At 34.7% G+C, this 23,509-nt stretch overlaps 3 protein-coding genes across 3 annotated transcripts; 1 reads left to right on the forward strand and 2 right to left on the reverse strand.

Moving 5' to 3' along the window:
• Window positions 1-809: 809 nt before the first annotated feature.
• On the reverse strand, window positions 810-1,489 carry LOC107928684 (uncharacterized). Its single transcript, XM_016859934.2, has 2 exons — window positions 1,327-1,489; window positions 810-1,213 (listed from the first exon to the last, which is right to left on the reverse strand). The coding sequence occupies exons 1-2, from the start codon at window positions 1,421-1,423 to the stop codon at window positions 975-977; spliced, it is 336 nt and encodes a 111-aa protein (XP_016715423.1). The 5' UTR covers window positions 1,424-1,489; the 3' UTR covers window positions 810-974.
• A 6,628-nt stretch (window positions 1,490-8,117) lies between these two features.
• Window positions 8,118-8,899, forward strand: LOC107928665 (cyclin-dependent protein kinase inhibitor SMR6). Its single transcript, XM_016859922.2, has one exon. The coding sequence runs from the start codon at window positions 8,359-8,361 to the stop codon at window positions 8,692-8,694; it is 336 nt and encodes a 111-aa protein (XP_016715411.1). The 5' UTR covers window positions 8,118-8,358; the 3' UTR covers window positions 8,695-8,899.
• Window positions 8,900-15,982: 7,083 nt separating this feature from the next.
• On the reverse strand, window positions 15,983-21,826 carry LOC107928693 (copper methylamine oxidase). Its single transcript, XM_016859947.2, has 12 exons — window positions 21,323-21,826; window positions 20,567-20,676; window positions 20,060-20,365; window positions 19,509-19,621; window positions 19,073-19,403; window positions 18,775-18,990; window positions 18,429-18,665; window positions 17,935-18,120; window positions 17,566-17,706; window positions 17,122-17,390; window positions 16,745-16,826; window positions 15,983-16,413 (listed from the first exon to the last, which is right to left on the reverse strand). Exons 1-12 carry the CDS (start codon window positions 21,573-21,575, stop codon window positions 16,291-16,293), a joined length of 2,367 nt encoding a protein of 788 aa, XP_016715436.1. The 5' UTR covers window positions 21,576-21,826; the 3' UTR covers window positions 15,983-16,290.
• Window positions 21,827-23,509: the final 1,683 nt, after the last annotated feature.

Raw genomic sequence — 23,509 nt, forward strand, 5'->3', positions numbered from 1 at the left:
ATTGTTGACATATTTCTCAAGGTTGAGTAATTCCAATAACTAGATATTTAGGACCAGAGCTATAATATCCCTAGCATATAATTAATTTGTCGTCAGTCAAACTAGTAAATGATCACAGGTTATTAAGTTAATCTAGTTATTAATCTTAAGTTATATTCATCAAATTTCAATTAAACAAGGAGGACACATGCAACAATGAGGTAATGAGGAGGCAATACCAACCTTGCCGTCACCACTTTCACCACATACATTGACCCGTCATGTCCAGCAAGGTTGATGCACTTACAGTGACAGTTCACACTTTTTGCGATGATGTGGTGCTTCGTATTACAGCTTTGGAGGAGAGCATGGCACATCTTATGGCTCGATATCGATGCCACCATCAGTCGAGTGATTTTTATTTTGGTACTTGGGATGTTCTTGTTGGGTTGGATTTGCTTTTAATGTTTGGTTGACTTTTGGATGTAGGTGTTTATTGCATTATACCATTGGTACTTGTTATTTCAATTGGATTTTTTAACTTTGCTACTTGGATGGATATTTTAATATGTTTATGCTTTTTAGTCCTTTTAGTATGTTTATGTTTGTTATTTGGTTTTGCCATTTTCTATCATGCTTTGTCGTATATCTCCTTATGATTGACTTTGTAAAGTGTTCTCCTCCAAAACTTTGATTTTTCAAATTACTTTTAAGTTGGAATCTTATGCTTTAAATTGACAATTCTTTTAAATATACCCAAAAGAGGACAAGTTGTATGTTAAAAAAATTGTAACCTATAACCTTATGCAATCGACAAATTAATTTGTTTTCAACATTAAAACATTGCATATGGTTCAATTCAATCAACCTGAAAAATGGATCTGGAAAGCAACTTTAAATTAAATTATCCCTTGACAATCTACTTGCTTTGGATTTAACGGAAGTGGAAAAGTCCATGGTACATTCATATCATGGCTTTTAATTATATGGTAATGTTAGTGTCGGTGAATATTTTCACGGTGTGCGAAAATCCTTGATGAGCTTCGAGAAGTTGAGGGTGGCTTTGATACTTTGGTGCCTCTTAGGCTTCGGTTTCGAAGTAAATAGCCTCTCCTCGCTATAACCATCGCCTTCTCAAATTTTCTGCTCAAAAGTAACTTCCTCATTAACCTGCCCTGCTCCCAACTGGAATCCCGTATTGATGATATCCATGTGTTGTTCACAGATTGTGAGCCTTCGATTTCCAAGAAATAAAGAAAAAAACCGGTAAGAGGCAGTTGTAAAACGATGTGCTTTGCATCTCAAATACAATACTGCTACTAGTACTTCTTTAGAAACAATACGTACCTGGAAAATTTTCTGCTGATGACGACATAGAAGGGATGCTGATGTGAAGCATTAACAGGAAGAAAATTCCTACAAGGACATACATCAATCTCTCCATAGCAACGTAGTTGATTTGCCACTGTCATGCACGAGTCGCCTGGTTTTTGAACAAGTTGCTGCTATACCATGAGTTGACATTTATGCCAAGCTCCTAGCTGGATTATTTAAAGAAGCGAATGTACAACAAGTTTCTTCTCTTTAGCTGCGAATTTTGCGAACGCTGACTTTGGAGTTATTTATATTATGGGTTTTAAATATTCGATCATTGATATTGATTGCATTAGTATTCATTATTTTTTTACATGTACTAAATCGCAAAGTGATTGAAAATACCACAATTTAATTTATGATTATGTTTTAATTATTTGGAATAATTTGGCAACTTGCAGGTGATCCAACTGAAATTCTATGGGTTAGTAAAGACAGAGACAGACAGCCTGCATTTTGCATCAAATTATGCCTGGAACCTCAAACCTCTAAGGCTGTTTATATAATAATAATAATAATAATAAACCTTGAAATCTTTATTTTTCAGTAACTAAGAGGTTTATTTGAATTTCATTCGGATCAGGTTTATAAGAAATCAATAAGATGATGCATTGCTTTTTGCATTGAAAACTAAAACACGAGTTGATTGAAAGGCCAACTGAAAGCTGTTGGTTCTTTACCATTGTGCCCACCTTTTAATTAATATTTACTGGGGAGTGGAGTTGGCTACACAATCAATCCATTCCATCCCCCCAAAGCCTCAATATGAACAACAATAACAACTTAAAAACATTATTCAGAAAAAAATTTTGAACTAATTACTAGACATAATCATTTTGTTCTTCTCATCTAGAGTAAGATAATGATAAATAATAATAATTTATATGATTTAAGTTTTAGAATTTTATCATGATTTGTATGGGATGGTGATTAATTTTTTTGTCAAACACCCACTTGACATAGGTTCAAGCCTTGTCACCCATCTCAATATCGTATAAAAGACTTCTTGAATATTTTTTGCTATTCAAGGAGAAATTTTTAGGCGAGAGAATGTTACTGAATCCAAAATCAAGACATGTTAGAGGCTTAAAAAAGATTAACAATGATATTTAAGGATTACTGAGGAGAGGTCAAAACTTTTTACTGGGAAAAATTTTCAAAGTGTCATTTGTTAGGAGTAGGTGTACTCCTCAACGATAGAAGTATTGTGTTTGGGGAGTTTGTGCTCGGTTTTATCCCTAGACTTTGTCTCCTAACTTTGCGGAAAGCCTTCAATGGGTTCACGGAAGGGGAGCGCCTCACCCACCAAGGAAATGTGAGCATTTGGCCTTGGTGGGATTCGAACTCATGCCTTTATACGATATTAGTGGGTAAGAATGGTACCACTTAAGCACACGCTTCCTTAGTGGGCAGGCAATCTGTGACAGCCCTAATTCGACCCTAGTCGGAATGTGGTTTCGGGACCACAAAACCGAGTCATAAAATTTATTTAAAATTTAGTTGCATATCCTCTATGTGTATTAGTGCATGTGTGAAAATTTGATGTTTTAATTTAGACTTATGAATGTGAATTTTCTTGAAAGGTCTTAGTTGAGAAACTTAGAAAATATGATAGGCAAATTGTAAGGACCAAATAACTACAAAGTGTGAAAGCTTGGGTTTGCATGTCAAAATACCCAAAAATTCAATAAGTGGCCGGCCAAGTGGTGATGACCCTCCACTAAATTCAATTAATTATAATATTTGGTTAGAAAATGATTAAAATATTTAAAATAAAATGATTTAATAAGAAAAATAGATGAATAAAGAAGAAATTCAAGGAGAGAGAGTGTGTTCATCTCCTTCTTCCTCCAAAAACCGAAACCAAAGAAAAGAAAAAGGAAAATTCTCATTAAGGCAATTCGGCACTACTTCTTGCTAGTAGGAGGTAAGTTTTGAAGTGTTAGTTAAATCTTCTTATATGTTTAAGTTAATTTGTGAATGTATTTTGACAATATTAAGAAAAATTCAAACTTTTATGATGGTTGGGCACTAAACCGTGTATCAAAGTACTAGAATTAGTAGTTGTTTACATGTATTATTGAATAAATAGACGATAGAATGGGGTTTAAATGGAAGGTTCATTTGATTTATTTTTGTCCTTGTATGAAAAGTGATTCATTGTTAAGGTCGAATGAGTCATGCTAGATTAGTTTAAAAAAAATGTTCATGTTATGAGGTAATTTGAATAATTGACCGAAACATGGAAGGAAGGGTGAGATTTATAAATTATGTTTTAGGGTGAAAGGTATAATGAAAGTTGTATTAAGTTTAATGTGCATACTTTAGTCTAAGTGTTGAGGAGTATTCGACTAAGATAGTTGAAATGTGAGTGTTGTCGATTTTTAAATTTAGATTATGGGAGTGACTATAATGGGCATTAAGATGTTGAACTTAAGAAATTAGAAGTTTATGAACTTGATAGTATTTAAAAGATAGTACGAATAAATGGGGAGCTTTTGCTAGTTTAGAAGAATACGGTCAAAATGTTTATGAAGTGAAAATATGTGTTGAATGACAAAATGATGACCAAATGTTATTTTGATAATGATAATACATTCGGCTTTGAGATATAATATAAACATTAGTTGAAATTTTGATATTTGGAACAAGGAGGGTTGTAAGAAGAAGTGGAATCATTAAATTTACATAGTTATGAATATCTTGCAAGGTAAATTAAACTATTAACTTATTTATTCTAGCTCAAGAATCCAAAGGAGGGGAACCAAGCAAAGGCAAAGCAAAGAATATTGAGTAGTCGATTGGGAATCATTCCATCCGACATAAGGTAAGTCCTTAAGCATTTTTGTAAGGTTGATTAGCTTGTATATAAATAATATTAGTGAATCATAAAAGAATTCCTTTTGTTAGGTATTCTTTTGGAGTGATTTTCCTATTTATTAATGTAACCATATGTACTATTTGAGTTAAGTAAATGGCCTTATCATAATGAGTTGACATATGGCACTATGTGTGCGGAATTAAGTGGCACTAGGTGTGCCGATTTGGATGCTGAAAGCATGAGAGAAAATCCAATGCACTATGTGTGCGGTTTACTATGGCACTATGTGTGCGAGTGTAATTAGCACTATGTGTGCAAGTACGGTTGATAATATAAAAGGTGCATGAAAGAACTAAGTGATAGAACTATTAACTAAAATATCGAATTTGAGGCATGTGATGTGTATGTATAAATTTACCTAGTGCATCATTGTTCCATGCTATGAGGAAATGAATCTGAATCAATTGGGTTGTTTTGGTATTTGGTATGATTGTAGGACTTGGCATGAGATTGAACCGAAAATCTAAGAAATTATAGCATAGTTCGGTATGGATGGAGTAATTGATCTTGCATTATTTGTTTTCTCTTATGATCTTTTATTAATGGACGGTAGTGTAATGCTTATGACTTACTGAGTTATATACTCATTTGGTGTGTTTACTTGTTACTTATTTAGGTTTCTTTGACCCATTTTGTGTGCTCGGGACCATCGTCGAAGTCATCACGCCAGCTTGCAACTTTTTGGTACCTTCTTCTTAGTTGGTCTAAGAGAACATTTCGGCATGTATAGGCTATTATGTTTTGTTTGAACTTTGATATGTATACTTTTAGCCATGCGAATATGGCTTAAATGTTAAGTTTGGATTTGGTCTTATGGGTGCTTAGTTATAAGTTTTAGTAAGTTTGGTCTTGATAATTTGGTTATGATCGATAGTGGTTTAAATTCATTTTAGTTAAAGTGATCAGTACTACAAATGGATGATGTTTGTGGTAAGCATTTCATGCATTGAGAATGACTTTAATCTTAGGTTCGAATTCGGTTTTGGTTGAGTAATAGTCTAAGTCTATTTGATTATTATGACGTATGTCATGGCTGATCATTTTTGGTATTACGCTTATGATATGGTTATTGAGTAGTATGGAAATGCTTGGTAATGATTAGTCATTGGAATGGCTAATCATGATCATATTTGGTGATATGTATGTCAAATTACTAGTTAATCCATGGAAAACTATGAAATAGGTAAAATTTACCATAAAATAGATTCAGACAGCAATAGTGATGTGAATTTGAAAAATCACTAAAAATAGTAGAAATGGAATTAAATAATGAATAAATTATGTAATCGAAGCTTGATGAGTATATTTTTATATGGAAGAAACGAAACAACTATATGAGCTATATTTTATGAGATGTTTAAATTTTTGTGAAACAGGGCCAGAGTGATTTCCGGATCCCTTGTTCTGACTTTGGAAATTTATCATAAATTTTACAAAGATAATTAGAAGTCATGCTTTGTATGTACAGATTCATTATTGAGTCTAGTTTTATTAGAGACAAACGGCATAGGCATTGAAGCCCTGTACAGGGAGATATCTAATTCAAAATGGACAGAGGTCAGAGTAGTCGAACCCTGAAACAGGGGAGACTTTAACTAATAAACTGTACTAATTGGCCCGACCAACAATTTTACAAAAATTTTACTAGGTAGATATATGAGTCTAGTTTCAGGAAAAATTTACGGATTTGGATTTTGAGTTTCGGAACTCGAGATATGATTTTTAAAGCGACTGCGATGCAGTTAGCTAGCTTGTCTAGAAAATTTTAAAACGAATTGTATGAGCCGTTTAAGTAATGAATTAAGCCCGTTAACACCTCGTGTTTGACTCCGGCAACGGTCTTGGGTACGAGGTGTTACACAATCCCACTCTGTGAATCTGACGAGGGCTCTCCACGAAGTCGGGAGATAGAAGTCAAGGATAAAACCAAGCATAAACGCCCCTGACACAATATCTCCATCGTTAGACTTCTCCCAAGAGAGAGTCCGACCTCCCCTCAACACATATCATTACATCTTAATACTTGTTAATGCATTAATAAATCAACCAATTGAGTCATAAAATTTTATATATTACTCTTTTATTTTTAGTAAAGAATTTTTTTAGTACTAGTATCAATAAAAGTACCATAGAGGCCTTTGTATTATGAGTCATATTGTATTTTGCTCTCTTTACTCAAAAAATAGGCAAAGTAGTCCCTGTTGGTTAGATCAAAGAGCAAATTAGTCCTTTTTGTTAAAAATTTCTTCCATTTCTACTATTAAAAACTAGCGTAACTGACAGAATAACCGTACAATTATTCATTTCATGGAGTGCCACGCATGCCTCATTTTGACATACAAAGACCAATTTTTAATAGAAGAAGTGAATAATTTTTTTAACAAAATGACCCGCTTGCTCTTTGATCCAACGTATAATAATTAATTTGTTCATTTTTTTAAATAAATGGGGCAAAATACAATTCGACTACTAATACAAAAACTTCTGTAATACTTTTACCATTATTATCCAAACAAATGTGAATGTATTGTCAAATCTTTTTAAATAAATTTTTTTATCTTCTGGATGAATTTTTTTTAAAATTCATATTTTAGGAAAGAATTCAAATTCAATTACAATATTAAACATTATCCTTAAAATAAATTTTAAAAGCGTACTTTGCTAATAAATTCAAATTATTTAATTGTAATCTAAACCTTCATAACTAAACTTTACTTAAACATTTTTGTTTGGATCATTTCCTTTCTTTGGATGAGGCTTTATCTTCCAGCTAATGAAAGGAAAAGAAAAAGCCTTCTTTTGACAAAGCCTCTTAAAGAATTAGGCTTTTTTTTCCCCTTTATATCAAATTAAGAGAATTAGGTTTTTATTATATTTTTCTTATTAAAAAAAAGGAAATTTACAAACTACAATGGGCAAAGTTATCAAACACATAAAATTTGCAAACTCATCTAATGTAAAAGGAAAAATTAAAAATTTTTGGAAAAATAACATTCGCGATGGTATAAATTAAATTATTTTGACTTAATATAATTATATTATTGTTGAGAGATTTTAGAAAGAAATTTTTAGAGTTATCTCTCAATTTGGACAATAGCTCAAGTGCTTGAGTTTATCTGAAAAGATGGTGAGTCAACAAAATAAAAATGTCTCGTCGGATCAGGCTATGTACGGTATATAATCACCTATTAAAGAAATGTGAGTATTTATATTTGGTAGGGTTTGAGCACGTGCCCTAAAACATATATGACACTTATGGACTGCTATATTACCACTTGAAATAGACACTTTCAAACTCTCAATAGAGTCAAAAAATAAAACTCTTACCGAAAGCAATATTGATCCATTGAAGAGTCTATTAACTTTCGGTGGATAACAAGTTGAAAGTTTTTAAAAAAATCGAATATAAAAATAATAATTAAAATGTGTCATAATATATATAAGATTTTAAATATAATTTGACTTATTGATTAAGGGTGTTCACTATATTTTCGAGATTGTGAGATCAGATTACAGGTAGGATCTATAATTGTTTAAATGGATGTATGAGTTTAAAATTGTATTGTATAAAAAAATTTAAATATAAATATAATTTAAAAAATAACATAATTAAATACAATGAAAATGCGAAATCAGATGTCATGTCTGTCGCACACAATTTGGCGCCAAAATCCAAGTAGTTGTTTTCGGCCTTTTGGGCTTTTGTTTGTTTTTTTTTTTTCTAATTATATAAATTTCAATGCTTATGTCACGAGTTTCCTCGGGTTCTCTTTTTGAAGTTTTGATTGGTATAAACACAACATTCATGGCTACATATTTCTTTGAATTTATTATAATGATGATATTGATTTGTTTATTTAAAGCCCTTTGCAGTTGACTGCAAACATTTTTTCTCTTCTCTCATCGCCCTTCACCTTCTTTCTTCCTTTCTTGCTAACCAAAACCTCTCTATTCCCTTTCCATTCCCACCACTTTCCTTCTGCTTTCCATTTGATTCTCTCCACAAAAGGAAAAGAAAAGAATTACATCTTTCCTTTTTTTCTCCTTCTTTATTCCCTTATTCTTTCCTGGCTAGCTATAATTGTAGTTGGAAGCTGTGGGTAAATTCAGTTCGATCCAAGGAAATGGGGGTTTCAGGGAAGCCAAAAGTGGATGAGGGTCTAGATTCACAAGGCCAAAAATGGGTTTTAGCTGTGATTTCTATACGAGCTCCATTGAAGCCTATATACACGAGTGGTCCATTGAAGACAAATAATGATGAACAAGGTGACGACTCATGTTCCACCACTCCAACGGGTGAAGATGCCAAAATTCAAACCTCTTTGACGTGTCCGCCTGCTCCTAGGAAGCCAAAGCCTTCTTTGAAGTGTAGCTATGGAAGAAGTGTTAGAGAGTTCTTCACTCCTCCCGATTTGGAGAATGCCTTTATATGCCATGTCGAAAGGGAAAGCTCTAGTTAACGACTAATTCATCAACCCCAAGTTTGTAGGAGCTTTAATTGCCTCCCCACCTCTTGTCATCTGCTTATCAACTTTTCTTACTCTTTTAGTTTTCCTTTTTCTCTTTAATTCCATCTGTTTTAGGGTGTTTTATAGTGATGATCGTTAGAAGTTTATGTACATGGGACTTTATAAATTAATAACATTGATGGAAATCTTTAGCTTCTTTACTTTACTTTTTAGGTTTCTATATAGAGTAGTATTCTTTCTGGCTTCTGTATTGAATCTAAATACCACTAGAACTGGAAATTTAATCGAGAAATTCTAAAGCATCCAAATTTCAGACAAGTAATGTGGGCTTTTGTATTTTTGAAACAACAGTAGGTAAAACTATTCATGTTCATGCGTGGAAGTGATACATTCAAGTCAACATCTAACTAAGGTTACTTTATATCTTACACGAAAAGTTGTTAAACCCAAAGTAAAGGTAAGTAATCCTTTTCTAAGGGTAAGGAAGATGCTGCATCGATGCTTCACATTTCACACCAGCCACATCCATTTTCCTACTTTGCCCAATCACCCACTTCCTTTTTCCCTTGCTCTTTCCACTTCCAACCCAACCCCTCCAATAATTGACCATATTCTCACTTGCATTTACATTTCTAAAATTAATCCTTCTGCTACAACTACTAATTGCAAACATTTTTAACTCTATAAATAGGATTGATATATCTTTAAATTGTACTTATAAATTTAAAAAAGTAAATGACAAAATTTAGACTCATTTATAAAATTAAAAATAAGTGGGAAAATCCAATTGTTTATAAGTGAAGAATGTGAAGCAGCTAGCATCTATCCAAACCCGTAGTTCAACAAAATGGAGAAGGGGAGTTCATGTAATCTGGAGTTTGATTTTGTACACTTAAAAAACAAAGCGTTCTCGGGATTAGAGCTATGAGATTGAAGCAATCATGTTTCAACACGTCTAATAAAGGCTGCCAATCAATCCATTTTGGATTAGATTCTTCACTAAACCAACCTCCCCGCCTGCATACTGGCATTATTGGACACCACATGGAGAGTCCAGACTCGACACCTTGTATATTTATAATAATATTATTCTTTATTCATTCAGCAATGTCTGCCGCCCATGGTGGCTACTTTGTCATTGCCTCTGCCTGTTAGTCATTTTTTTTTTTAATTTAAATTCTGTCTTGTTGAGTATGCCTTTCCACTTGTATCATTGAAGGGGACAAGGGAGCAATGGGCCTAATCATGCAAGAATATGAATATGGATCAATTTACTTTGATACTTTTGCTATTTCCAAAACCACATTACATCATGATTTTTTTTCTTTTACTTATTCTGAACTCTGAAGTAGTTTTTGCTTCAATTATTGCAGAATCTCTATATGAAGTTTAAACAAATGAGTTGCTATATAACATGTAGCACATAAAAGTCATAAATATAATATTGGTACAACTTTTAAATATTCAAATCTAATTTTATTAAATTTATTTTAACTTGCATAGAGTAATAGTTAAAGTTTATGTAGACACTTGATTGGCACAAGTTCAAATCGTTTTATCCTATCTCCACTCATAATATTGTATAAAATTTTCATTTAATTTATTTAAAAATCTAAATTTTTTATTACCCAATTATTATTAGAATATACATTTAATTTTAAAAATAATATTCAGCAGATATCTAAATCAGTCAATATCCAAATTTGATAAATCAATTTTTAAATAAGTAATATAAAATTAAACAAGAACCAATTAGGCAAATAAAAATTCAAAGTTGTTATGGTATAAATAAGATAAGATTTATATAGTATATTTGAATATCAACTTCACTTGAATCAAAACTTAAATACATTCGGATACTTAAAAGATTCATACCCATAATCACTATAAATTTATTGTATTAAACAATGAGAATCATGTGGTGTTTTGCATTTCTCACTGGATGTTGGAATTTGAATTTTATAGCATGCTTCCATGTTTAATTGATTTATGACACATATCTTTTTAAGTTGTAATAATAAAATAAAATAAAAATTAAGTTCTTTTAGTGTCGTTTAAAATTTTCAATATCAATGTACCAACCCTTTATGAACTATGGCTCACCAAGTTTCTGATATAAATGTTTTCATTGGAAAACAATATCAACAGAGGAATAGGAATTAGAGTTTTATATTTATTTAATTTCTTTAGGAGTTTTAGCTTTACTAGGTTTTCTATTTCCTTATAAACTTTAAATTAGGAATTCTATCAGGACTTTAAATTAGGAATTAGATTAGGATTTTCCTTTGTAATTAACAGCCTATAAAAAGGCTGCCAATATGAAATAAAGGGGGAGTTTATTTTTTATCACAAACGTTAGTTTGGGAAGGGGGTTCAGTCAAAGACGAATCTGCCTTTGAGTAACCATAGGTCGAAGCAAGGATACTTTCTCGTCTAGACCTGTGACTAGATCTTACGCCAAGACGCATAACAACTTGGTATCAGAGTCAGCTGTCATGGGTGACGAAAAAACTTTTACAGCCAAGCTGGAGGCATTTATGGAACAAATGGCTACAAGGCAACAAGCATTAGAGGAGCAGATGGCGATTTTATCTCTTTCGGTCCAAAAGACAACGAAAGGGAATTCAGAAAAAAAATAATGAAGAACAAGGCAGCAGTGGAGGCAAAAAAAGAAATTCAGATTCGCAACACGGTGGGGGCATGGTGCCAAGATACTCTAAGATGGAATTTCCCACTTATGATGGTGTTGGAGATCCTTTAAGATGGTTAAAAAGATGCGAAAATTTTTTTAGCAATCAGCGGACCAACGAAGAAGACAAAGTCGGCTTAGCTTTATTCCATCTCTTAGGAGAAGCACAATTGTGGTTTGATTAAATCGAGGAAGAGGAGGCAAATCTGGATTGGGAGCGCTTTAGAGAGTGTTGTCATGTCAGGTTTGGGCCACCTATGAGTAATAACCCCTTAGGGGAACTTGCAAACTTGAGACAAACTAGGACGGTATAGGAATATCAACGCCAATTTCAATCACTACTGGCTAGGACTACTGATCTTAAACCTCGACAACAAGTAAACCTTTTTACTGCCGGATTGGTAGAGGAACTTAGAATTGATATCGAGATGCAACAACCAGGAAACCTTGGAGTTGCAATGAATATGGCTCGAGCTTTGGAACGGAAACAAAAAGTCTCTTCCAAGATGTTATCTCAAACCAATCTAAACTGGTCAGCTTCCCAAAACGCTGGCAGCACTTCAATTATTCCAACAACTAAGAGCTTTGCAAAGGGAGGAGGACAAACAACGAAACCAATGGGGAATAACAGCAAAATAGGTTCTTCCGCACCATTTATCAAAAGATTGACACGAGCAGAGATGGCGGAGAGAAGGGCTAAGGGATTGTGTTATAATTGTGACGAGTCTTACTCCATGGGGCACAGATGTAAAAGGCTATTTTGGATAGAAGTACCAGATATTGAAGATAAGCAAGATGATAAGGTAGATGATCTTGAAATTTCCTTACATGCCATTAGAGGAACTTGCAATTCATCTACTATGCAACTACCAGCAAAGGTGTCAGGAAAAACAGTGTTAGTTTTTGTTGATTCAGGCAGTACACATAACTTTCTACGTGAAGGTCTAGTGCCAAGATTGGGACTAAAAATACAAAAGAAATCGGGGTTGCAAGTATGTGTGGCAAACGGAGAACGAGTTCCTAGCATTGGCATTTGTAAATCAGTACAGTTCTTTATGGCCAATGACAACTTTCAAGCTGATTTTTATACAATACCATTAGAAGGGTTTGATATGATTTTGGGGGTTAAATGGTTGTGTACCCTTGGTCCAATTTTATGGGATTTCAGCTCCTTAATTATGCAATTTGCAATAAACAAGAAGAAGATACTCTGGCAAGGGCCGCACCCAGAGGAAGTTCCACGACTTAGTTTGATACAGGGACAGGATTTAACTAATATAGTATTAGATAAACTACTGGTAGAATTTGCGCATTTATTCTAAGAACCGTCTGGGTTACCTCCTAATCGCAAATGTAACCATCGTATAACTCTCAAACCAGGAACGGGACCAATTGTAGTCAGGCCTTATCGATATCCACATTTTCAAAAGGATGAGATTGAGAAGCAGTGTGATCAAATGTTACAACAAGGAATCATTCGACCCAGTAGATCACCATTCTCTTCTCCAGTACTATTAGTAAAGAAGCATGACGGGTCATGGCGTTTTTGCATCGATTATCGAGAGCTTAATACTTGCACTGTTAAAGACAAATATCCAATTCTTGTCGTGGATGAATTGTTGGACAAACTTCATGGGGCAAAATATTTTACAAAATTGGATTTACGATCGGGATATTTTCAAATTAGAATGGCAACTACTGATGTGGAAAAGATAGCCTTCCGAACCCACCATGGACACTTTGAGTTTCTTGTCATGCCATTCGGGCTTACCAATGCCCCTTCCACATTTCAGAGTTTGATGAATGACATTTTTCGCCCTTACTTGCGTAAGTTTGTTTTAGTCTTCTTTGATGACATATTAATTTATAGCAAAACATGGACTGAACATATGCATCATGTAAGATTAGTTTTTGAACTCTTGCGGGATAATATGTTGTTCTTAAAGAAATCCAAGTGTTTCTTTGGAGAGTCTTAGGTAACCTACCTCGGTCATGTCATCCATGGTGAAGGGGTCGAGGTTGATCACACTAAAATTAAAGATGTCACCGATTGGCCAACTCCTAAAACTACCAAGTTCTACGAGGCTTTCTTGGGTTGGTAGGATATTACAGAAAATTCATCAAGAATTATGGACAAGTGGCTGCACCCTTAACATCTCTTCTAAAAAAAAATGCCTTCAACTGAACTAAGGAAGCTGATGTTGCTTTCACCCAATTAAAAACTTCTCTTTCAGCAGCCCCAGTTTTGCAATTACCCAACTTTGCGGAGGAATTTGTGGTTGAATGTGATGCTTCGGACAGCGGGTTTAGAGCCGTACTGCAACAAAAGGGACACCCCATTGCCTTTTTCAGTTGCAAGATTGCAGATCGACACCTTAAGTTGGCTGCCTACGAACGTGAATTAATTGGTTTGGCAAAGGCAGTGACTCATTGGTGACCCTATCTTTGGGGAAGGCACTTCCTCATCCGTACTGATCATTTCAGTCTTAAGTATTTGTTAGACCAACGATTTACGACATCCCCACAACAACATTGGATCAGTAAGCTAATGGGGTTTGATTTCCGAGTGGAATATAAAGTAGGAAAGTTGAACAGGGCCGCAGATGCTTTATCTAGAAAAGACGAAGACTTACCACACCTCATGATTGTTTCATTCCCTCAAGTTGAAATTCTTAAAGCCATCAGACGAGAAATAGAAGCTTCCCCAGAATTATCACAACTCCAGCAAAGAATTCTACAATGAGAGTTGGGGCCCGATTGGGTTGCACAAGATGGGTTGATTTTCTTCAAAGGGAGGTTGTACCTTTTACTTACCTCACCAATTATTCCTAATCTTATCTCCTCTATACATGTTATGGCACATGAAGGGGAATTGAAAACATTGCATCGTCTTCGCCAAGATTTTTTTTGGAAATGAATGAAGCTTGCAACCTCAGAATTTGTGCAACATTGTTTAGTATGCCAACGCCACAAATGGCAAAATTTACAGCCCGCAGGTTTACTTCAACCTCTTCCAATACCACAACATGTTTGGGTTGATATCTCTATGGATTTCGTGGAAGGTCTACCCAAAGTAAAAAGGAAATCGGTACTTATGGTGGTTGTGGACAGACTGTCGAAGTACGCTAATTTTTTACCTTTGTCCCATCCATTTACTGCTATATCTGTTGCTACCGTCTTCTTTGCAGAGGTATTCTGACTTCATGGCTTGCCGGAATCCATAGTTTCTGACCGTGATAAAGTTTTCCTCGGCCTGTTTTGGAAGGAATTATTTCGTCAAAGTGGTTTTAAGCTCGCTTTTTCCTCAGCATACCATCCCCAATCTGATGGTCAGACAGAGGTAGTTAATCGAACAATAGAAATGTACCTACGATGCCTCTCTAGTGATCGTCCACGACCGTGGGTCGATTGGGTTCCATGGGCTGAGTATTGCTACAACACCTCATATCACACTGCCCTAAAGGCCACTCCCTTCCAATTAGTATACGGTAGGGATCCACCTCGACTTCTCTCCTATTCAGCTGGTTCTACAAGGATTGAAGCTGTGGATAAGGTTCTACAAGATAGGGATGCACTTTTACACAATGCTCGGGATAGACTCTTGCAAGCTCAGCAACGAATGAAAGCCACTTATGATTTGGGGCACAGAGAGTTGAATTTTAAAGTCGGGGATTGGGTTTGGTTACGGCTTCAATAGTATCGACAATTGACGATAACTAAACAGAAGCATCACAAGTTATTGCCAAAATATTTTGGTCCTTTTAAAGTCTTGAACAAAATAGAATCAGTAGCCTATCAGCTTGAATTACCTACAGGCAGCAGAATACATGATGTATTCCATGTTTCTTTCCTCAAAGAATACAAGGGACCTCAACCAGATGAGGTAGGAGACTTGCCCTTAGTATATGATGGCAAGGCCTTGCCTACTCCACAAGCTATTATTAATACCAGGCTTAATCGAGGTCGGCGGGAACTATTAGTGCAATGGGCAGGATGTCCTCAAGAAGATGCCACTTGAGAACCAATTAATAATTTTCGAGCAGCTTATCCTGAATTTGAGCTTGAAGACAAGCTCAACTCCGAGAAGGGGAGTAATGATATAGATGTTTTCATTGGAAAACAATATCAACAGAGGAATAAGAATTAGAGTTTTACATTTATTTAATTTCTTTAGGAGTTTTAGTTTTACTAGGTTTTCTATTTCCTTATAAACTTTAAAATAGGAATTTTATTAGGACTTTAAATTAGGAATTAGATTAAGATTTTCCTTTGTAATTAACAGCCTATAAAAAGGCTACCAATATGAAATAAAGGGGGAGTTTATTTTTTATCACAAACGTTAGTTTGGGAAGGGGGTTTAGTCAAAGACGAATCTGCCTTTGAGTAACCATAGGTCGAAGCAATGATACTTTCTAGTCTAGACCTATGACTAGATCTTACGCCAAGGCGCATAACAGTTTCACAAACCCATTGTCACAGTGGACGTCTATTATCTGGATTCCTTATTTTTAAATTATTTTGTATGACATTTGCATTCACTCATAAAAGCCATATGCTTATAACCAAAGTACATAAATATAGATATGGATATATAGTTCATAAGCACATAAATATTACTTCAGAAAGAAATAGAGTGATGATCTTCATGAAGACCAACATAATAAGGCAAGAACTCTGTAATTCAGAACCTCAAAATACATTGTGATTCTGTAACAGTAAAAGAGATGCAACTGATTTAAAGGCTTGTCCCAAGCAAATGCAAATATTTAATTTAGTAACTAATAGTTTGAGCTCTGAGGCGAATGGCTCAACTATTTAATATTTGATGTATATATTGCACACTGCAAACTGCAAACTGCAAAGCATAATGTTTGCTAAAATCCGAGTTGAAGATCAATTCAAAGCTTAGCAATTATCCCGTTTTGGATAGGCTTTGTTGCAATGTCAGTGTCCTTGAGCTCCAGATCAGTTGCGCTAGGAGGAACATCAACGGCTGGTGAGCAATTAAAGAAACCATGTGGCTGCATTACAAATAGCAAAGGGTAAACCAAGCAGTGAAATTCTTTTTTCGATGCAATAGACAAGCCCGCATCGCATGCATCCTAGCAATACGTCCCTAACCACCTACACACACTAAGGGTTCTAATTTCTAAATTGAAGTGAACTGGGATCAAATGCATGATCCCATGTTATGAGCTGCTAAGAAGCAAAGGTATGTAACTCAATCTCACAAATACTAGCATGAGGCTGTTCATTTTCATGCATGGGGTTTAGCTTATCAGAAAAGGAAAAGCAAGTGTTATATATTAAGTTAAGAAGAATCAGTCAAGTGAAGCAAAGAATGTCCAGTACCATGAGCATGAAACCAATGCGTTCCACTGGCATGACAGGCCAGTCTTCCAGCCGAGGAATGTGTGTCACTCCAAAGACATACCTGCACATAATTGTCAACATAGCCCAATACCATAAGTTCATAAAGACTGATTCATTCTAAACTACCCTGTTTTGTAAATGAAAATGATAGACTTGGAAGTCATGTACCAAGAGCAAACATAGATGATACATATCAAGATGCCTGTGAATGCATATAAAGTTTAAATTTGTACTAATTATTATTTATTTTTATGTCTTAACTATTTTAACACGTATTAAATAAGCTTCTTTCTCATGTTATTACACTACTAACCAAACGTGACATAATTCCTAAGAGACACATGTCAGAAACTAACCACAGAACTATATCAGCTTCTTCCAAAGATCGATTCTGCTTAACCCAAGTAGCTAATCCCTCCCCGACACGTGGATTTTGATTTGGAAACTCCCCTCCGGGATGCATTTCTTCACGTGAATACGGCGTGACCCAAAGATTATGTTTCAAGAAAGTGGCCCTTCTCAGAAATTTTGCCTCAGAGCCAGCCAGTGGCAAACAGTTTGAACCAGGTACCAGTTTGAAGCCTGTCAGCTGCCCAGTCCTGTTGACATTTCTTGTGTTTCTAACCTATATTCGAAAATAGCAAATATTGTGGAGGGATAAATTGCTTGAACAATGCAGAAGATGAGGCATTTCCAAAATAGAAGATAGATTGCCAAAAAAATTATTAAAAATCTCAATGAGATTGACATAAAATTCCAAAAATTCTTTTAACATGCATATACAAAAGCAAATTACTTACAATCCAGTGGCGTGCAGACAATGGATCACAATCACGCATTGCTTGTAGTTCAGATTTGAGTAGTTCCTCTTCAGCATAGAATGCATTGTTATGGACATTATTCTTCCCTGGTTCTTCAACTTTAAGATTCACCTCAACCACCTGTAAGAATATATTGATGTTTTAGTTCTGTACGAGTTTTGGTTGAATAACACCTCACATTCTTACTAGAAGAGAAAACAGCAATAACGAGACATTCAATGCTACAAGCCAAAATTGTCATGAAAATTTTACGGCAAAATAGTAGATATCATAGGATGCACTATAGACAGCAAATGTCAATGTAATAAAGGAGCCAAAGAATTATAAATGAATAACACTACAACTTACTTGATTAAACGCTTCACCGGGCTTACAATCAACTGCCATGTCCATGCGAGCCACGAAAAAGTGTTGATGAACAGGGGCATACAATCCAGGAGCAATGGTCGTGCCATATTTCCGTGTTTCACCAGGCTGCAATGCTCCTAAGCTGAGAATTCCAGTGAGTTTAACCTCAGCTTCAATTTTACCATCCTATAACAGGCATCCATAATTCAAATTTTAAGTAACATGACTTTCAAAACAAGGGGAAATTCAACATTAAAAACAGAGGAAGATGGCACCATTAATGCATAAGCATTAAGCATAAAAGCATAAGCATTAAGCATAAAAGCATAAGCATCCCTAATTCCAAAGACAACCCAAATGCTTAAACTTTGAATAGAAAACAACTTCAACTAGTTACAAGGAGGAATTAGTTTCCCAGAAGTCTAAACAAAGTTAAGTTTAATAGCCAATTTATGCAAAAAGTAAGCAAAGAAAATCCTGAGACACCAACTTGCCTGATAGAAATGCCAGAAAAACCCATACTCATAGTTAGCTACTGTGCATATAAAAGATACTGTTAGCCTTCTCGACCGTCGGACTTCTGCTAAACCTGTTCTCCAGTCCTGATGCTTCCATAAGATCCCATGATCCTCTTCATGCAAACAAACACAATTCTCAATTGTTTCAACACCTCCAGTGAAATTTGTAAAATGAGCATCAAAGTACTTGATATATCCCAAACAATCGCAACCCTACAAAACATATGAGGCAAAAAGGGGTCATTTCAACTTACATTAATGAAATGGAAGATCTAAACGAAACTCAACATGAAAAAGAAAAAACATAAAAGAAGAGAAAAACCTTCTTAAGAGAATGTGCATTTTTACCCAGCCCATCTTCTCCTGCATCAAATGCATTCTTCCTATAATGTGGCTCATTTGGATCTCCGTAAGGAACTACCATTTCAACAAAACTTAATCTATGGGCTATAGGTCTCCGACCACGACTACCATCAACATAAGCAACAGAATATATTACGAGACCCTCCCTAGGAGTGAAACCAATTCGGAAATTCCACTGAAACCAGAATTGCAAATAAAATATATTAGTACATCTTAAACTGATAAAAAGTTATAAATATAGTTTTACTACCAAGCACCTTCTGCCATTCAACAAAGTTCCCACTGACACGAAAACTGGGACCTTCTGGTTGAATGATTTGTAGTGGTTTCACATCACTTCGATCAACACCTCCTCGTGTTTCACCAGCAGTGTAATTTCTTAAAGGATCAGCTGGTGGAAGAGGAACAAGTTTACGGTCTTCAAATTCAATCACCACCATATTTTGCATGTCAACAAGGACATGTATTCCCTCAACTGGACGAGCATAACCATTTTCTATGGGGCAGTCACTCTCAGTTCTGCAGAAGATAAGGGGTTTAGCAAGTCTTCGAGTAGGAGCATCAGCATCGCTATGATACCCCACACACCTATAGAAAAAAGCAAGGCACCAAAATATGAAAGGGTGAACACCAGCATTGAAGAAATGATTTTATAGAACACCCAAATATAGGAATCTAAAGATGATCACTTACCAGGGATCAACCATCACAAGATCCATATCCTCAATGCCCCTCTTTTTCATTGCCTCTCGAAAAGGAGGAAAGTCTTTAACAACAGCCTCACATTCAGCATATTCCATAGCATCCTATAGGTTGAAAAAAAGAATATTGATGGACAACCATTCTGAATTACAAATTTATCATATATGCCGGGTGCAAAAGATGATGATAGAAGACAAACACAACACAGATTAACAGATATTAATCAAACAATATCTATTCCAACCCACATAAATAACCAATAAAGTCACGTATTAGAAGTGTTCTAATAGCAATTTGTGGACAGCGGTGCAACCGTAGAATGCACCTACAGGCTTTCTGTCAATATGATATTGTCAACAACTCATAATCTCAGTATTCCAATACAGGGGTTAAACAGATCTTGAAGAGAACCACTATATAAATTTCAATTGAATCAATGAAAGTCATTTCAACACTGAATTTTAACTGACAGTAAATCCAAACTATACCTATACAAATACTTCCATATTTCCATATTGTTAAAAGAGAAAGCATATATTTACCATGGGAGGTTGCACATCCGGAACAACTTTAGACGAAATGACTTTGCCCCTGTGGTGGCCTCCTCGAGTTGCAGCATGAACTTCTGATAATTCAACTATCCATATACTCGTCTCATTGGACCTTTTATTGTAAACAACAAGTCTTGCTTGGCGAGGAGGAAGTTTACTAGGAATCACAGGTCCACCCTTTGTCCTGGGAATCAATGAAGGCTGGAAAGGAGGGAAAAAGTACGCATCTGCCAATGCAACAAAGTGCTTCTCTGGTTCCACCAAGGCCACCTCAATAAAGCGCATGCTATCTCTCACCTAAATAAAGAAAATAGCCATATCATTTCATTCATACGAAAACAAAAAAAAGGCTACTGAAATGATAACATCAAAATTGAAGCAAGTTAAACTAAGAAAATATACATACCAGTTCATTCATATGATTAAGATAGCTCTAAAACGATAACATCAGAACAGAAGCAGCAATACAAGTTAAACATAGATTAACTTTCTTTTTACCTCAGGGGTTTTTCCAGCTGCCCTTACAGTTGCCACTGCAACCGAGATTTCAGCAGCAGATAATGGATCCAAAGGATGGCTGGTTTGAGCCCTTGGCATGATTGAAATTCCTATGCAACAAAATCACCAATTTGTACAAAAAGCACATATTCAGACTAATGACAGCCAAAAGAATTGACAGGCAAACATTTTGAAACTGATATCATATAAAAATAAATAAATAAATGAACCCAAGTCAAAAGAAGTCTTCATTTGCATAGCATAACGATCTGACATCAGCAGGCATAACTAAACATCTTGATTAATAGCAAAGAAATTGTTGTGAAATGGAAGAAGGGAGAAAAAACATCTTTCGGACCGCAACATTCTTTTTGGGACCCAAAAAGAAGAAGCCTTTTTCATTCTTTTACTCCACTGAAAAACATAGCTTCCCAATATTTTGCAAACTCAAAATCAGCAGGCATAAATAAACATCTTGATTAATAGCAAAGAAATTGTTCTGAAATGGAAGAAGGGAGAAAAAGCATCTTTCGGACCGCAACATTCTTTTTGGGACCCAAAAAGAAGAAGCCTTTTTCATTCTTCTATTCGACTGAAAAACATAGCTTCCCAATATTTTGCAAACTCAAAACAACCAGGAAATAAAAATAAAAAGAGGACAGGAACAATCTAGTAATATAGCATTCAATAAGAAAACGAACCAAGTAGGATTATCCAACAAATGATGAAGAAAAAGTGAGGTTAAGTAACTTAAACCTTTGCTGGTAGTGGTATTGGTAGCAGGAGGATCCGAGATGGGTTCAACAGGGCGGATCAGGGTTGCCATGGAAGCTCTCTTGGAAATGGTATCCTCAGACGGATTAGACCCAGAAACAAGAGCAACACTCCAGTTCTGCAACACCTTAGTAGATGAAGAAGGAGGAGGAGGACGAGGGGCCTTGTTGTTTTTGATGTCGTCGTTGGTTTTGGGAATGCAACAATGCGTCGCCTTTTCCTGAGTTGAGGCCATTGCGAGGGGTTAGCAACCTCACCGTATCCACCGTAGTACTTATCACTATAGTATTCTACTGACATACAGCAAATACTAAATCTCTGTGTTTACAGTTTTGGATTCTGAACTTCTAACCTTTCACTTCAAAAGGCTTCCAGAGAATACCCAATTTAGAAATGAAGGATGGCTTTGCTTTTATAGACAAAAGCAGGAAGAGAGTTTATTGGTTTTTCAGTGAAAGACGAAAACAAAGAAAAAGTGACTTAGTTGAGTGGTCCGGTTGGATATTTGACTTTATACGGCAGTATGCGGAAAAAGACAAATACACTTGCTAATCCATTTTCTTTTTGCTTTTTTATTAAATAATATCTTTTTACTAAAATAATATAAACTCAAACTTTTATTTACCAGTAAAAAAATTTCATTTTACCATGCCCAAATCTAAACAGTTTGTGGTATAGAAAATTGAACTATGGTGATTAGGCATGGGAAAACTTTTCTTTTTACTTTGTTTCCTAAATATTTTGATTCCAATAAAAAATTTGAATCGATTTTTGAGTAAATTAATTTTTAAATTTTTAATAATTATAATTAATTTTAAAATAAATTAATATAGAAATGGTGTGAAATACATTTAAATAGGATTGAGTGGGATTTAATATTTGAGTTGATTGAGGTTGTGGGGCTTAGGGAACAAAATAGAAAATTTTATTTTGTCAATCTGGGGCATGCAAAAACGAATTCAATCCATATCATTTGCTATATAAATTTGGGTTTATCTTAATTTAGTAGAAAAAAAAATTCTATTGTATAAATATTATAATTTGTTAATAATCTGTGTCAAGTATATCCATATTATATTATTTATCTGTACTATTATTTAAATTTTTAAGTGAATAGGTGTCAAGGGTTAATCGAACACCAATTTAGTTAGAAAAATTATTAAAATATCATTTCATATTTAAAAATAAGTTATATTATTTAAGGATACTTTAATTTTTTAAATTTAAAAATATATAAAAAATACGAATACCAATTACATCAATAAAACTTTAAATTCACCACTCAATCAAAACTTTATTTGATTTTTTTATATATTTTAATTTTGTTATGCACATTTTATTACATCCATTAATTGTATATATTAATAATGTTGTTGATTTAGTTGGTGTCACAAATTAACTCAACACCAACTTAAAATTGATGACGATACCATGATAAACAATTGTATTCATTTTGTGTTTTTAATATGATGTATTTATATGTTTAATTTTTTTTACTCACAATTGAATCTAGTTTTTATTTTAATATCGTATATGTCGAAACTATTTTCAAATCGAGCTTTGGAAAATGGGAATCGATTTTAAAAATGAAAACGGGAGTCGCCACCAATCTTTTTAGGTGTGATTGAATCACCTTTAAAACATTTTGTTTTAAAATCATTAGTTTTGGTCCACGAAGTAAAAGAACGGGTTAGGGAGTCGGTTACGTACGAGGAAGGATTAGCACCCTCGTAACGCCCCAAAATTGGTACCTAATTGATTATCAAATGTCTTTAACGTCGAAAGAAAAAAAAATTTAAGATGTAGTCCTCTTTAAAATATTTTAACTTTAAAAATTGGGATTCACTAGCGTCAAAGTATTAGCATTAAGTTATCCCTTTTTTTGAAATTCCTATCTCGAAGCAGCAAAACGCTATATCCAATAAGTTAGGACATATTGCTTTGAAATTCCAAGATACTGGCTTGCATTTAGAAAACCTTAAAAAAAACTTAGAAGGGTGCTTAATTATTCGAATTCAACGAGAAAAGTGGCAACCCAATAAGTTAGGGCACTACTTTCTCGAAATTTCCAAACACCAAGCATCGCCTTATTTGCAAAAAAAAAATCTTATCTCGAGATAATAAGATGTCATATCCAGTGAGTTAGGACACAACACCTCAAATATCAGA

This window comes from Gossypium hirsutum, chromosome A12 (assembly GCF_007990345.1).
Source record: "Gossypium hirsutum isolate 1008001.06 chromosome A12, Gossypium_hirsutum_v2.1, whole genome shotgun sequence".
Classification (NCBI taxonomy): Eukaryota; Viridiplantae; Streptophyta; class Magnoliopsida; order Malvales; family Malvaceae; genus Gossypium; species Gossypium hirsutum.

Bases quoted from the DNA above. Each gene is read 5' to 3' on its own strand.
- LOC107928684 (XM_016859934.2), bottom strand. From the start codon at position 1,423: ATGGAGAGATTGATGTATGTCCTTGTAGGAATTTTCTTCCTGTTAATG. The intron at 1,214-1,326 runs GTACGTATTGTT...TGGAAATCGAAG, and splicing joins ATCAGCAGAAAATTTTCCAG to GCTCACAATCTGTGAACAAC.
- LOC107928665 (XM_016859922.2), top strand. From the start codon at position 8,359: ATGGGGGTTTCAGGGAAGCCAAAAGTGGATGAGGGTCTAGATTCACAA.
- LOC107928693 (XM_016859947.2), bottom strand. From the start codon at position 21,575: ATGGCCTCAACTCAGGAAAAGGCGACGCATTGTTGCATTCCCAAAACC. The intron at 18,666-18,774 runs GTTTTTCTCTTC...TATGTTTTGTAG, and splicing joins ATGCACATTCTCTTAAGAAG to GGTTGCGATTGTTTGGGATA. The intron at 16,827-17,121 runs GTTAGTTTCTGA...AATTATGTGCAG, and splicing joins GAAGCTGATATAGTTCTGTG to GTATGTCTTTGGAGTGACAC.